Source organism: Rhyacophila brunnea, unplaced genomic scaffold (assembly GCF_057557595.1).
Source record: "Rhyacophila brunnea isolate RB1 unplaced genomic scaffold, BYU_Rbru_1.0 scaffold_16, whole genome shotgun sequence".
Lineage (NCBI taxonomy): Eukaryota > Metazoa > Arthropoda > Insecta > Trichoptera > Rhyacophilidae > Rhyacophila > Rhyacophila brunnea.
This window is the reverse complement of record NW_028232816.1, coordinates 39,431,517-39,448,587: the sequence shown is the minus strand read 5'-3', so window position 1 is coordinate 39,448,587 and position 17,071 is coordinate 39,431,517. Positions and strand designations below refer to the sequence as shown.

At 33.6% G+C, this 17,071-nt stretch overlaps 1 protein-coding gene across 2 annotated transcripts; it reads right to left on the bottom strand.

Moving 5' to 3' along the window:
* Positions 1–17: 17 nt before the first annotated feature.
* LOC147074714 (PX domain-containing protein kinase-like protein) lies at positions 18–15,755 on the bottom strand. Of its 2 annotated transcripts, none has more exons than XM_085943489.1 (11): positions 15,556–15,755; positions 15,275–15,463; positions 14,127–14,223; positions 12,325–12,431; positions 10,905–11,024; positions 9,168–9,411; positions 8,274–8,516; positions 7,399–7,628; positions 4,909–4,989; positions 3,230–3,392; positions 18–1,611 (listed from the first exon to the last, which is right to left on the bottom strand). In XM_085943489.1, exons 1-11 carry the CDS (start codon positions 15,655–15,657, stop codon positions 1,493–1,495), a joined length of 1,695 nt encoding a protein of 564 aa, XP_085799615.1. In that variant the 5' UTR covers positions 15,658–15,755; the 3' UTR covers positions 18–1,492. The 2 variants fall into 2 exon arrangements, with proteins under 2 accessions (XP_085799615.1, XP_085799616.1); XM_085943490.1 differs by having other exon boundaries at positions 568–1,611; positions 3,230–3,389.
* Between the last annotated feature and the right edge of the window lie 1,316 nt (positions 15,756–17,071).

The following is a 17,071-nucleotide window of genomic DNA, read 5'->3' as shown; positions in this document are numbered from 1 at the left end:
TGAATCACATTTTTTTTCCAACATGTTGAATGAAATGTAATGTGGGTTTTTTGCAAATCAAGAAATTTCTTATTTAATATTTTTACATTCCAAACTTTTGGGGCAACACTGAGCGGAGATGGTAAAATACACGTCCGTATTCGCAGGCTGACTGCCAGCGACTGATGCTCTATGTGACCCTCATTTTTTCAATAGAGGAGAACTCCCGAGGTTCATTTGTTTCCGCGGAAAAAATAATGGCCGGGTTCTTTTTAAACAGCGATGTACACATCGAAATTATAAATAATGTCATTCTCTATATCGGTGCAGGAACACCGGTCGATGATAATTCTGTAAATCTGATGGCAGGGCAACTGCGTGTGTGACTGCAACTAAAATCCGTTCCGAACCGGTCAGCGTTGCCAGAACCATACATCGAATAAAAAATCTATCGTATGGAAAACAATAGTCGAAGATAATGATATTCTAAATAACAAAGGATACTAACCCTTTTGCTTTGGTTAATTCTTAATTTATGATAAAGTATTCTTTTGATAGGATATTATTTTATAAACATATTTTTTTTTTACAATGTAACGTAATGGTACCTCTTCCAGATAAAATAAAATGACAATAATGTATCATTATTTTGTTCAGATGGCTTCAATCTTCCCTTATGACTAGTTTACATAAAGTCGCCTCCCAGCAAAAACTAAACATAGTTATCTTTGATGTTCACAATTCAAAGATTTTTACAATATGCTTTTGAGATTGTGTCATATATTATATATATTAAGAGAACATTGTGATCGACTCGATAATAAGTGATTATTTAACATTTAGCTTGACTTGCAAAAATATTTTTTTTAAATATAATAACTACATAGCAATTGCCTGAATAGCATGTATTTATTTATCATTAAATCCTTAATTTAAATAACTTAAATGTGGTGAACAGCCACATCTTAAAATACCATGCAATTATTCGGCCTGTATCCGTAACTAATATTTGTATGAAAATAGGTGATTTGCACCACACATTGGAGCAATAAGAAAGATCTATTTCTAAGCAAAGATTTTTTTAATACTGGATGTTCCTGTGATTATATCACTACTGCATTTGGTACCCTCGTAATGTGTAGTGTTTATTTTAAATTTATATAAAAACCTGGATGTTGACTGCAAAATGAACTAAATATTTTTTTTTTTTGAAAGTAAGAAACGACAGCTCTATGGAACATAACTAATTCAATTGATTGATTAAAGATTGGGAAACTGGGTGAAATGGACGACCATTAACCGGATGCTCGGCTTACGTAACTGGAGAGTACCTAGCCATTGGAGTGGAGAGATATGTTAGACGAAGCCAGGACTCAGGACACGGGTTGTCATGTTTCTTAGGATTACTGTAAATATTTTTTATGCAAAGCCAAATTTTCAGAGTGACTGGATTATGTGAGATTTTCTGGGAGGCGACGATAAAATCTACCAAATTGAATAGAAGCGGATATATTCATTTTTTAGTTTTGTTCAAATTGGACTTATCAAAGGCGCAGATGGATTGTAGAAAAGCGCCGCGACACGGCGTAGCAGGGGTCGGCATCACTGAATTTGGACATGAAGTATCATCGTCTGAAATATCAAGTCGAGAGTTAAAAATAATGTTGAATGAAAGTTTTCTACATTTTGCAATCGGTATGAATTCGTCACATTGATCTATATTGTAGGCATGTCCAACTTCATGTTCATAACCTGTAATAGTGATCTACCACACTCTCATATTAACAAATTAAACAACAATACAATTTCCCATTCACTGTGAAAATGATTAGATTGAAAAGTGAAACTATTGATTCACTCCTGTAGTAGGTCGTGAGTGATGGAATACAAATCAAGTGTACATTTCATACACACATTTCAAATTACACCAGCAGATCATCTGCCCCGATTGCCCTCTCGATTGTATATATTAGGGATGGCGAACCTATGGCACGCGAGATGATTTTGCATGGCACGCGAATGTTTTATTTTTAAGAGAAAAAACAATACCTGTAATAATTTTAAAAAATATTGTTTTACAAAAAACTTTTACAAATACAATGACATAGTTGTGCGTATTTTCGTCGGTTTTTAATATTACTTATAAAAAATATTATTTACCTATCAATGCGTAATCGGAGACGACGAAACTAATGCATAAATGACAGATCGCATTGTATAAAAAATAGCAGGCAAATACTCCTCGAGAATAAGCATTACCTTTAATGTAAATATTATATAATTGCATAGGTCGGTCCTTAGGCTTTATGCATCATGCATAATATTATCTCAGTGACCTCATCAGGCGGCGGAGGAAGCCGCGCCGCGAACCTCTTATTTTGATCACTTTACAATGGTTGAGACCACTGTAGTGAAATAATGCCTCATCCTGATCGGAGCAATTTTTGTGTCAATTGTCAAATTGTGTAAAAAACCAAGCTAAAAACTCAGTGGTGCTAGTAGTAGTAGTAATTCTGGCACACAGTGAAAATGGAAAACCGTTCTGTTATGGGGAAAATATGAAAGAAGCGTGGTTAAAATGCTTCCACGATCTCTATGAATTTTTTAAAAACAAGGAAAAAATATTCAAAGAATAAGTGATATGCCTTCGGCTAAATCTCAAGAACTAAATATTGTAATTTTTAAACTTTTTTAATAGAATTCTTAAAAACTACTTTTTCATTTTCCCCATAAAAAACTGCTCGGCACGTCAGACAGTCGAAAAATAACATTTGGGAAATTTTAGCACGCGTACTAAGAAGGTTCGCCAACCCTGGTCTATATCATAGACTCCATGCCGATGGCTCTTGATCGTGAAATATCATTTTGCATCATTTCCTAGAGTTGTGGCAAAATTGAATAATACCTATCACTCATGACTCAATGGAAGACCGGTGACAATTGGGCTGAAGATAACCGAGTGTCTTTGGTAATTGCGGACCCGACTATCATTCATCATCGATTGAGTTATGCACGAAAAATAGGAATTATTCTATTTTGGCCATGACTTTAGGAAACGATGCTAAATGACATTTCACAATCGGGGCCATCAGTGCAGACGATCGGTTTGAGAATCTCCCAGTGGAATTTTGAAGACGGTTTACTTTTCAAATCGAAAACTGCCACTGATCATTGATAGAATGATGCACATTAATGAACCCCTAACGAGTGACTGAGCGACAGCATACTAAATGATGATAGAAATACTCACAGAGTTGTGGAGGCGTGGGGCTAGAGGCAGTACTGAGTGTACTAGCAACACTTCCTGATCTTTCGCTCGGCGCACTCATACTCGAAGGCGAAAGGCCGTTTTGGACAGTTCCTGCTCCGTTCAAAGAAGAGTGACTTCGGGTTAAAGTGGTGTCTTTGTTCTTCTATAACATTTATTAACTTTCGTTAGATATAAAAACATTGAAATGGAAATATTTACAAGAAAAAAGTAAACTACACTAATACCTCAAAGAATATCGGCTAGATAGAATAAGTCTTATCCACTGTTTCTATTCGAATGATGATTTTACTCCTTTGACCATCGCATCTAAATTAAACGTTTACATTTAAATGACAGTGATTTAAGTGAGTAAATTGGATCCAGTTTCATATTATGATGTATAGGTAAGTTTCTGGGGTGTTTCCAAATTATCATTGAGGTTAACTGTTGGTTGACAAATTTGCCAAATTTTATGATGCAAGCGTTCATGACTTATTGTTTCGCACCCAGTCCAATTATTCCTATCTCTAATTGTTTATCCGCATATATACACATATATAGTACAATATTTTATAAATTTTATTAAAAGGTATTTTTTGACCATACAGTGAAACGCCAATTTTACATTTTTCAAATAGACTGAAAATAAATGTAACCAAAAAAAACAACAAATTTAAGCATTGTGTATGACACAACGTTGGTCTCAGGCACTGCATTCATATGTCTATAAATAAAATGTACACATGCACCTCGAATACATTCCAATAGCCACGTACAGACTGAGCGGCCATTTGCTTCGCGAAAATTGCTGCGCGAGGGCCAGCTCACAACAAAATTAACGTCACGCGAGGCAGCCGCACGCAACACCTTTGAACATCGATAAACCGACAACAATTGGATGGCTCGCGGCAACGTTCAGGCGAGTCGCGTACTGACTGACTGAGCATCTTGCCTTGCGAGGCGTTCACGTATACTATCTATGGCGAAGCTGCCTCGCAACCACACAAGACTGCTCGCTTAGGCATTACGCGCTAATTGATGTAGTACTTTGAATTGTAACTGTAAATTGGAATTTTATTTTTATTGAACATTTCAGACATAAATTGCGGGAGATAAAAAAGTAAAACCGGGAATTAAATGTACTAAAATGAAACGTGACTCCAGATAATACACACAAATAGTAGGAAAACGTAAATTCCAGGCATAGAAAATGAAGGTTCCACTGTGTGTTTAAAACTTTTAATGTCATGATTATCAAAGAATTGTATTACCAATAACTATTTACAATAGATTAGTGATGTAACCACTAAAATAAAGAAATTACATACACGCAAATAGTGTAAATGTGAAATCGGGATTCCACTGTATATGGAAAAAAAAATGCTCTAGGATTTAAAAAGGCTGCTACAGCAAAAAACCATATAACAAGCGGCCATATAGGGAGGTGTATCTACATTTATTGTGAATAGAAAACAGCATCTCTAAGATATATTGTATAATACGATTAATAATGAACTCTCTTCGGTTTGCCTGCAACGCACCGTCCATCTGTTGAGGGATATTTATTATAGCCGGCAGGGAGGATGACAATTAATTTGCAAAAATGGTGGTAGTAGTGGTCAGTAGAAGACGATAATTAAAAAATATTACGAAATAATCAATACATGTAAAATATTTACCACTTTTCTTTTTCTCTTCCGCATTTCTTCTTCGGAGCTCAAAATTTCTTGAATCCTTAATTGCCGACGTTCAGACCTAGCCTGAAAAGGGACAATGAATTCCGCAATTAATACAGTATAGTTGGTAGAGTTAGAAATACTCTCACCAGTTTGTATACTCAAGTTTCGGATGAAACTACCCATACTAAGTATTTGTGGCCCAATAAACTTATTTCAAAAAACTTGTGATGATATCATCGCGAGTCGCTGTTCTCTGCACTCGCCAGTTGGTAGACTTTCAACACTATTGACATTCAATGCGCACGAACGAAATAGCACTTGAATATTGGTATATTTTAATTTATTAGTCTATTGCGTTTGAATGTATGAATAATAATAGGTCATAAATTTTGTGTCGCAGCACAGTGGTGAGATGACGCACAGGCTTAGGCTTGTTATATACCGCTCAAAACATGTTTAAAATTTAAAAAAATCACTGTTATTTATTTTTGTTAACAATAATATTGTAACCTAACAGAAAAACAACTCATAAATTTAAAATTTTATAATAAATGGGACTTGTCGACAAGCGGAGCGCAGCGTATTTTTAGCGATTATATTACAGTCTGAGTTCCCTGAGCCGATACGTATTTTAAAATACTAATAATATGGAGTTGGTTTTAGTTTCAGTTAAGTATGAAACTTTTGTCGCATACGCACGCCAAACGATCTATATAGTATTCCAAATACTAGTGAGTATTTTGGAACAAGTTTATATACTAAGTATTTTTTTATACTGGTAGTAAGTATACTTAGTCTTCAAAATCGACCAGTTTTCCCATCTCTAGTATAGATAGATAAAACATTTTATTTGATCCAATACATTTGAAAAAGATAAAAGAATTATTGAACCGAAATACGCATCTATCTCATTACCCTTCGATTATCACTCAGCGATAAGAATAACTATAACTAATTTCATGAAAAATTACATGGCATTATACTTCACATTATAAAATTGATATTACAACATATGAAATCATCGCAAAACATGGATATTGTAATTTCTTCCAAATTACAAACTCCAATAGAAAGATTTTCAGAATATATTTAGTAAAACAAATGCTGTGTTAAAATTAAATGCATATTATTGTGAAGAAATGAAGCGCTCGCGATTGGCCGAGCGGTAACATGTCAGCTTATAATTTCGCTGGTCTCAGATTCGAATCCCGGATTTGGCAAATTCACACACAATGATGTTTTTTCATTATGTATTTGGATCCAGAGCATGGACCGAGTAGGTTGAGCAAGTGGCATTTCTCATAAAATAAAAATCTGTTAAGAAACCTCTTTGTGCGAAGGCCCGGATCTACATAGGATTGTAGAGTCCAGGGAACGCAAAATTAATGGGAACTGGCTTACCCTACCGGACCTCAAGTATGGATATATGGTATATATGTACTTAAACACGTAGCTAAGAATATGTTAATTTCAATAGTTGCATTTGTATCATAATATATAATATGCATTACAGTATGTCATGTAAATGAAAATTGCATTCAATATTTGAGGACAGTCAACGCGTATGTGTTCTTTGCGTTTTATGGCCTGACCATCATAAAATAATAAATATATATATTGTGAGAAAAGGTGAGGCAATATATTTTTCCAAGATTGTTTTTGAATGGATTGTTCAGTTTGAAACGCCAATTTTACCCCCATTTCTTAATTTTCAATCTTCCAGTGCAACATTTCTCTTACGGTCCCCTATGATAATACTGTGTGCGAAAGGAAACAGTTATTATGCCAAACTAACCATATTATATGCTGGCGATATATTTTAATAGAGTGTATATTTGGATATTGAGTTTGTATGGGTAGAGTGGACTGACAAACTCCGGGCATCAACCTTTACGGTTTGTTGAGCGGAGGAAATCTTACTGGACTCTTGAAGCACTTTTGGATCCCGGGTCTTTTAGTTATATGGTTACATGATTGGGTTACGTATTCACACGCGTACGGTCACCTTGTATTATTGTTGTTTATTGATTTGTAATTATTGATATCGATCTGGTGGCAATTGATTTGACACTGGTCCTAATTGTGCTCGGGAGGTATATGAATTTGGAAGGTGAGGAGAGAATAGGGATATAATAGGCGCAAACATGGCGAAAACAAAGTCAAAGCAACGCCTCTGAAAAGAAAACACCTATTAGGTACTTTAGTGTCATAAATGTAATCCGATTCCGGCGGCATCGGTCTAGTTAACTGCCCGGTTGGATTTTATTGCTTAGAGTCGAAAATGTTGTTTTTGAACGACACATTAACAGTTTTGCTCGGTATATCCGAAAAGTAGCTCGTTATAAAAGTGAATAAATGTATGGAGAAAATCATAAACTAAAATGTCAACGAATGTTTCCTCATTACATCCGAGATCTCACTATTTCCATGATCGTAATAACCAAGTTCGACTGTATTTTGAAGTAAATTGAATAGAAGGGCATATTTTACCAGTTTTTGATCATTCCTTAACCGTGTTTCTATACAGCTGGCTACTTTCTTCAATTCTTCTTTGATGTGAAGTGGAAACTTAAGATGGCACTGCGGCACGACACGATTGTTTTGGCCTCCGTTGACAACCGAAAGGGCGTTTGAGAAAAATGGGTGCGTCAGCAGAGTGTCGATATCCGGCAACCCGTGTTTACACACACCAGACGTTAGAATCATTCTCAGAACAGAAACTGAAACAAAGCACTTATTATTGCCACTGTCAAAGAGTGGATTTGTTTTCTTCCTTGTCCGTACCCGTAATCTACAGATACCGTAAGACCTGTCAACCTGGCTTTCCTTTGCTTCAAACCAATCTTATTCTGGCATCCTGAAAGGGCACTAAATATATCATCTATACGTGTATTCGGTGAAGGTATGAGATTCTGTCATGATCTTGGAAGAATATTGGCAAGCATCAGGGATACTTAAAGGTACCGTGTGCTCTCCATATGCTATACTTAGATAGTGTGCATGGACGAAGAAGATAAAAGGTCGCATTTTACTTTATATTATATTCAGTCACTACAGCCAGTCAGAGATAAACTATAAAAATCATTCAAGTAAATGAATAATTCTTGGATAATTTCGACACCTCAATATCCATTTCCATCAAGGATCTCCAGTCGATAAATAATTGATTCTGGGCACAGATACTATAATAAAGTTATTAGTAAAATAACCTGCACACGACCGTTCATTGCAAGAGGTGCCCTAATACCCCCGGTCGATTTAGTCACCATGAAAGTTTACTAAGATAACAAAACATGTTGTTTTTATTTAAATGAATCAAATAATACATTTCAATTTAAAATAATCAAAAACAAAAATATACTAACCCAGCTCGATAGATGAGTTGGACGGGAATTCATCGCATGTCGATTGTTCCAGTGGTTCTCCAAACGCCATTTCATATAGGGTGTGCCCAAAGCAATACACATCAACGGACTCCATCGTGCATATCTTTTTGTGGTCAAGAATAAATTGTCTATAATAAACGGGGACTCCGATAACGCAATTCTCTACGTCCATCAGCAGCACCTTCTGCTTCTCTATCGCTAGGTTTCCAACATGCAGATGACCTGAAGAAAATTTCAACAATATCAGTGTTAGCTGTGATTCTTGATGGAAAGACATTGTATTAAAAATATTTTTTAATCCTGACATTTTATGACCCATTAACACATCACTGGCACAGCTGTACTCCACTCAAAGGAAAAACAATAACTCACATGTTTCAGAGCTCTAGTTATTTAATTTTATTGGATTTTGATATAGTTTTACTAGAGAACCAATGCCAAACAATTGTGTTGAAAAATTGGTTTGATTCAATTGTGGTTGATTATAATACTAGCTCAATACATGGTGGTAAATCCCTACATACATTACTTGGAAACTTCAATTAATGGATTAATGACGCACAGTATTTGCACAGATTTTAATTTTGATAGAATTTTTTCGTATTAACAACATTTAACTGTATTTATTTTATTTCTGGCTCAAAAAACCTAATTATTATAACAGCTGTCAGATTTGTTTCATTCTTTGCCTATACGCTTTGTGGTGCTACCTACGCACTCTATCCATTGCGCTCTCATACATTAAACACTCCACTACTCACCCAACTAAAGACTGATTAGTATGTGTTAAGTGATATTCTATGCATCTTGGTATAAGGACTTAAAAAACTTAGTTTTGCAGTTACATAATCAAATGGCAGCATAAACACTCACCGTAAGGCAGACCTCTGTCGTGTAAATATTTTAAAGCTTGTAATATTTGGTATCCGTAATGAGCCACTTGTCCTATCGTGAACGGCTTCCGCTGTTTTGGGTTGGCATACTTGGACAGGTAGGGACTGCCGTACTGCGTGCCGTACAAATGATCTCTGACGGACCCGCACGCATGCAGACTTCTAATTGTGTAAGCACCCTTTTCTAGACTATGCAAAAAAACTATCTTATCTATATATGGATGCTGAAAACAAAAAAAAACACAAAAAAAATCATGTATTTTTACACTGCGTTACACATCACTGTGCTATGGACCCATATTGTTAAGCTAGTTTCGATATGGCATAATTAAAAAAATTTTAATTAAAAAAAAAGTGCACAAATATAAAGGTAGACTTCCAATTTTTTTAAGTCTCAGAATAACTGGATTTATCAGTTAATAATAACAGGTAGCAAGACATTTTAAATCAGAGGTTTCTATACTTAATTAAATATATTTTACTATTTTTTTTTATTAATTCACAAGATTTCAGATTGTAATATTCTTTATTGAACATACATAATTTGAAAACACCTCAGAAACATACCGATTAGAAAAAATATTGAAAAGACACCGGACAGGACTCGTACCTGTATCCATCGGATTCCGGCCAATGTGCTTTACCAATTGACCCATCTGCTTTCTAACTAATTACGATGAAATAAACTAGTAGTATACAACTGAACCGCTTCTCAAATTGCATTCAATCGACTGTTGTGGTTTCAATCAAGATACCAATAATAGGTGCCTAGTCACCTTGATTCCAAGCCGACATCAAATTTTAATCTTAATGTAAATTTAAGAAAATATTTTTTTTGTTCAAAGAATAATTCATTAAAGAGTTGAGACTGAAACATTCTTTATTGAACATACATAATTTGAAAAAATGTCCGGGGTTTCGTTACCGTGCTTAGAAAAAACACAATTTGCATACAATTACTAGACGCTCAGCCACTTGACGGCAGACATCGGCCAGACGCAAACCCCCGGATGGTACGCCGGTGCTTTACACAATTGAATGCCATGCATTGTCAATATCGACGTTAATTTTCTACAAACACGTATCTCAAAAAACACCACTTTTCAGGAGAGATAAATAACAACTTTACTCTCTCGGTTTTAAATTCAGAAATAAATTTTCTTCCATGAAATATCCATTAAGTATACACATATTTTCAAGAAAAAAATGTTTTGTATCTTCAATCTATCGCACTATACTTTCGACCGATCAGTCATATTGTCGAAGATACGAGAATGCGTTGCAACTTAACTGTGAATCATTCCACAATATTACTGCAGTAAACACGTATCTTGACTAACAAGAAAGAACTCCAGTATAATCATCTGTCGGAGTTCAGTATTCTGTGTACTTACAAACACGTAACTCAAGATAATAGAGTTTATAATATTTATAAAAGTCTTTTATTGTGAGACGATTTTTTTGCATTGCTTAAATCTAGTATGTTTTGAGATACGTGTTAGTGGAATATGTGCGTATTCAAATTCTGAATTCATTACATCAAACAAATCAAAACTGACAAAAATTGAGATATGTGTTTGTAGAAAATTAGCGACGTTAAGTATGTATAAATGTTTGTTTTATTTTATTGTTAAAAACAGAAAACCTATTCTACGCATAATTTTTTTATGAAAACTTTATAATTTTGAGTATAATATAATGGAGGTAATCAATTTACCTCTAAGCTCATTAGACTCTTAAAGACGCACTGCATATCCCTTTCTTGCAATACCTTGTCTGGTCCATAAGTCTGCCATGATAATAAATTGTTATCAGCTGACGATTGATTTCTACAAACCTGTGAAAATAATTTCAAAATTGCTAAATGTTAGATGCATCTAGATAAATGTTATTAGGCATTCTCAGGGCGGCTTCAATGAATGTCGATAAAGCCATATGATCAACCGGTGTGTACTCTCAGAGAACTCTCAAGCAGACAAAATTTATTTTGCTCAGGCTACAAAATTTATCATACAAAAAACACTCCAAAATTGCCATATACATAGTGTTAATGATCAAAACATTGTTTTGATGGATTTCAATTGGAATATTTTTGTGCACCAAATAAGCAGTGTTTATTTATAGATAGGCAAATATAAAATGCGAATATATAAAGCCATTGTGATATGGGGAAGTAATGACCTTTAAATGTATGTATTTACATGTCTGAATATTTTATCTAATATTAGAGTTTATCAGACATTGTTTAATTAAAATTGGATAACGAACTAGAAAATTCGTAAATGGAATTATTTTTAATTGTTACTTAGTAAATATTAATAAAATATATATAAAGCATCCCTCATATTATTATGTACCTATCTATAAACAACAACAAAACTTGTTGAAAGATAATTATGGAATTTAAATTAAAAATCACACATATATCTTCGGTTTTATTGTTGGTATTTCAATATCAGTGATTTATTGCTATTTGATAGATTGGAAGTTGCTTGCCGAATCTTTTCGATATCACCATATATATTTTTTCCATCACTACAGATGACTACAGCCACATCACTACAGGCCCTGAGGCCCAGTGATATCAGTGTAGTAACAGCAACATGCAAAATCACAGAAATACTCAGAATTTGAAAAAATAACATAGATGTAGTATTGTGACTTCGCTGGAAATCGAAGCCGGAAACCTCGGATGACAAGCAACTACCTTACGAATTGGACTATGTGGGCCGCCAATTACACACAAATAGGTTTGGGCATTAAGCTCTGCTTAATTACAACAGTTTCATAAAGTAGTGAGTCAGAAACGCAAAGGAATGATAACCCTGTTGAAATCTGGTGCCGGGAATGATTAGTAACTGAGTTGACGAAATCCCATTCAGTGGTACATTCAATATATGGGTCCCAGGTGTCCAACTACCCCGCAAATATACCGTAAGCGTACCCAATGTGTGTATAGCATGTGTAAGTAGGGGATAAATCTATCCACTCTTTGTGAGCATGGAGAAATCCAAACAACCGAGCAAGTCGAGACTTATATGTTTTTCCTGGGGGATTCAGTCATCCATTGGAATACCTCACACCTTTAACACTGGTTGACTAGATTCTAGCGAATCTGAAATTAACGATTCGCTTACCATAAAATAATGCTTCCTAATTCTCCAACCAATGTTAGGCATGGGAGACTTTAATTCGAACACTCCGTCACCTCTAAGAGCCATGGACAAGTTTTGTAATGCCAACTCTGTAAGAGAAAAAGAAGGATTATTAAAATTACAATTACAATATAATTAAACATCAATCTGAAACTTCGAACTGGCAATATAACAAACAGAAGGTATTGAGTTTAAATTTTATTTGGATCAATCATTTTTGTGTATTTGAAGCCAGATCACGGGTATATGAAATATCCTCTTTAGTAGTTTGGTGTCCATGTTGAAGAAGAGACCAAAATGCTTGCCTTTTGTGTAATGGGTTGTCAGTTTGGATTCCATATTGTTTCCTCAACCAATATCCAGCGCTTGAAAATAATTCATTACTGTGTACAGCTCCGACATGGAATAGAATTAGGTGTCTGACAAATATGTAGCTACTAACCAATCCTGGTAAAAATAACTACGTGTTCTTTCATATTATAGTGAAGCCCATATGCTCAGTCTAAGACAGCCCTGGGAAAACTACGGCCAGCCAAGTATTTTTGTGAGGCCCGCGAGCTTTAATCATATTTTTGAAAAAAGTTTACTTTTTTTCTGCATTTTAACGCTTGTTTAAAAATAAAATTTGAATATACATGAATTGCACCATCGAGAAGAAATCTGCAAATTTTACAACTCTTAATTCGGACAAATTTGAAGAACTTAAAGATTCTGCTAGAAAAATGTTGGTTATTTTTAGATCAAGCTAAGAAATCTGCAAATTTTACAACTCTTAATTCGGACAAATTTGAAGAACTTAAAGATTCTGCTAGAAAAATGTTGGTTATTTTTAGATCAAGCTACATATATGTGAACAAACATTTTCAATTATGAATATCAATAAAAAAAACTATTTACGGTCAAGCATCACCGATGAACACTTACAAGCAGTTTTAAGAATCTCAACTACAAAATTAACACTTGAATTTTAAAAAAATGTTCAAAAATGTAAAACAGTTTCATTCTTCTCGTTGAATTTTTGGTTATTAGAGAACCATTTATTTTTTTATATTCAAATTCCTTTTTTATGATAATAAATAATGTATGTCTAAAAATAGTAGATAGTAGGTAGTAGGCCTAGCGGCCCGCTATTCATTTTATATTCTTAATGTGGCCCTTCATCCAAAAAGTTTGCCCAGGTCTGGTCTAAGAGGACATGATCATTGTAAAGAAAATAATGACATAACTAAGATTAACACTTATGATATCATTCTTAGTTTGTCTATTGACATGTTTAATACCTCCCAAGCATCAAGTAGTACAGTTTGAGAACACCTGTATTGATGACTCAATGTGACTTTTATTTCTACATATCTACTTAGCTCTACGGTGAAGATTTTATATGTACTTAAGTTATGTTTACTTACTTTCAATATAAATGTAAAACGATGCTTATTGATGTAAATATTATATAGTACTGATACTATCGATAATTTCTTTCGATATGACTTCTTCTGTTTTCGACATTTCTACGTACCCAACAGTACCCTTTATGACATTTATAATGACCTCTGCAACAACTCCATAATGTCAAGGAAAGAATTAAACGGAAACACACAGACAGGCCAAAAAAAACAAAAGACAATGTGGTCTTCTGTTTACTGGTCACAGTGGGGGACTGATACCATGTTGTTAGATAAACAACAGGAAATCACTTGACATATGAGTCACGAACATGCCACCAAAAATTATAGGAATTGATAGTGACGCAATGTGCAAAAAATAAACAAGAAAATAATACTGACCGTTTAATATCACAGAATAATTATCAGGATCCAAAAATATTTTCACCACTAAGGACGAGGCTAATGCCATGTTTTTCAGAATAGCATCGAGATATGCCTGAAAAAAAATGTAATTACTTTGAGGGAATTTTTTTTAAATTCATTAAAAAATTACACATTTAAAAATCATACAAGGTTCGGTGAATATGTTATATGAAGTTAGTTTCATAGTAGGTAACCTCCATATTCCACCATTTTGGGATAATCGCAATAATCCGCTGCGCACATTTAGGACTACAAATAAAATATTTCCTTTTCTCAAACATATTAGTAAACAATTAGAAATAGTGAATAGGCAGCTGAATAAAATGTCCTCAACGTCATAAAAATTAATGAAAAATCATGTTTAAAGTCAGTCATATAATATAAAATGGCAGATGATGAATATAAACGACTTTGCAATCAATCTCCGATTTAATTCTATTTAACTAATAAACGGAGCTGAATTTGATATTTTATGAATATAAATACGATGGCAAGGTACTTACAAAATCAGAATCTACAACAATATTTAAGAAAAAGTAAAAATAGAGGTTACCGACTTTGGAACATTGTGAAACACACACGACTTTCAAATGGCCTTATATTAATATGTCAACGCCTTCTTTCACCTTTTCGAGAATATTTCTTTTCTCTTAAACTGAGAAAGTATTAATTCTTTTCTGAGACATTATTTGAATTAAAAAACAAACCATACAAATTACGGAAACAATAATAATGAAAATTGTCAGCAACAGATGACTGTAATATCTTAGCTGAAACGCAGAATAACAAACAATAACTACCCTAAATGTCTGAAATAAAACCAATCGGGAAGTGTAGCTTTCATTTTGAGCACTGCAAACGTTGCCATGCATTTGATTCTTAATTTCAATACGTAATTATAATTGAAATTTGAATATTTCAGACACAAATTGCAGTTAACAAAAACAGTTCTTGTTAATATTATGTCAACAGATTTGAATGTAACCGATAAGTTAATTGATAACAGGTATTATGATGATATAATATTCATGTTTAATTCTCAGTAAATAACAAAACAATGGTGCAATTATTTGAAATGCAAAATAGTGAAATTAATAATAATGAATAAAAAAAAAGTATATTACTTGAAGGGCCACCTGACGCTCGGCGATAAACCCGGGTTGCATATTTCCCATAATTTTTTTTGGTGGAAGAGGTAAAGCAACATTAGCAATTTGTAAACTTGAATTGAGTGACGTAAAATCATTGTATCGCCTCGATATGCACCAGGAATTATCCTTTGACGGACCTCTCTGTACCCTGATGCAGTATTCCTGCAAAAAAAACACGCAAATTGTAAAACGTTTACATTTAATAACAATGAATAAAAAAGTTTCGCAATGTCAGATTGTAATTAAATTCTTACAGTATGTTTATTGATATTGTGCGCATTTTCTATTACACAACTAAGTTTGTCGGTGTCATCCAGATATATCTTGTTTGTGACTTGCTTCTCAAAGATATCCATTGACTTGATGGTTTCACTATTGCGTGTGTTTTCATTTCAAATGACTAGAATTACTAGCCTATCGTTGCGGTCATTTTGTTGTACAAATTTTTGACATTGACAGCTCTCAGCTCTGGATGTTTGTGTATTTACTCCATCGACTTCATTACTGTTCATAAAGTCATACAATTATTATTCATTATTGAACATTCATAAGTATATTTTTCAAAATTATTTTATTCCCTGTTCATTTTATTTTGTGTAAATAATAATAATATGGTCATTTCATTTTGTGTTATTTTAACATTTATTTTTTATCAGCTGATGTTGCCGTTCATAGGAAACCAAAACCAGGACTTCAAACCATTTTTTTTTCGTTTCGGTTTTCGTTCCGGTTCAAGCAATGGTTCAAGTAAAAAAATATTAAATATAGGTATCGGTTCAGTTCCAGTATTCGTTCCGAAAGAAATAACGATTTTTCCGGTTCTCGGTTCAGCTTCAAGTGATTAGGTCATTTTAAAATGTTTTTATTTGTATTAAAAAAGTATTTTCTACCATAATTTAGAACAGTTTATGATACTTGTATGATAGCCCGGCGCCACGCTCTGGAGCCAATGGTTATGCTGCATCGCACGGCTGTAGCCATAAATTAAAAAAAAATACTACAACTGAAATGGGAGTATGTACCGAACTGAAAAACGGCTATTTTTTTCGGTTCGGTTCCGGTTTTCATTCCGACAAAAATAACGGTTTTCCGGTTATCGGTTCAGTTCCGGTTCGCAGCCCGGGCCATGGAATGATAGAATAAACATACCTAAATCGTAATGTTTTTCGTGATTGTACCTAGGTAGCAGATTTCGATTAAATTTTGATTCCAATAAAGTTGAAGCGTTTAACTTCAACTTAGATTTTTAAATGTGAAAACTAATAACCTACCTACTTAATTAATAAGTATCTATATTAACTTATTTACTGATAGGTACATATTATTATGTATAAAATTTATTCTTTACAACAAGCTGGCTTAATTTGGTCAACAATAGGTATACCTACCTAGTATAAAAACAAAAATTAAAATGAACTTTTTAATAAAATGCTATTCAAAATACTATTATCAATCAAACTAGGTATTTATTTCGAATAGTGACTATAATAACATAATTTTGTAATAATCAACTCTTTGATGATGTTTAAATTTTTTATATAATATGATTTTTGTCAGTAACAATTTTATTTTGAATAATTCTTATCGACATTTCATTGTTTTATTCCACTAAAATTTTTCAAATTATCCGCTCTTATTAGCCTCAAATTGATTATTTTTGCTTACTTTAAGCGGTGGTTACGAAGTTTTTCATTAAACTGGTTGAAAGAAATTACTAAATATATGTACTATTTTCATATATTAATGTTTTATTTTTCCAAAGTCATTTAA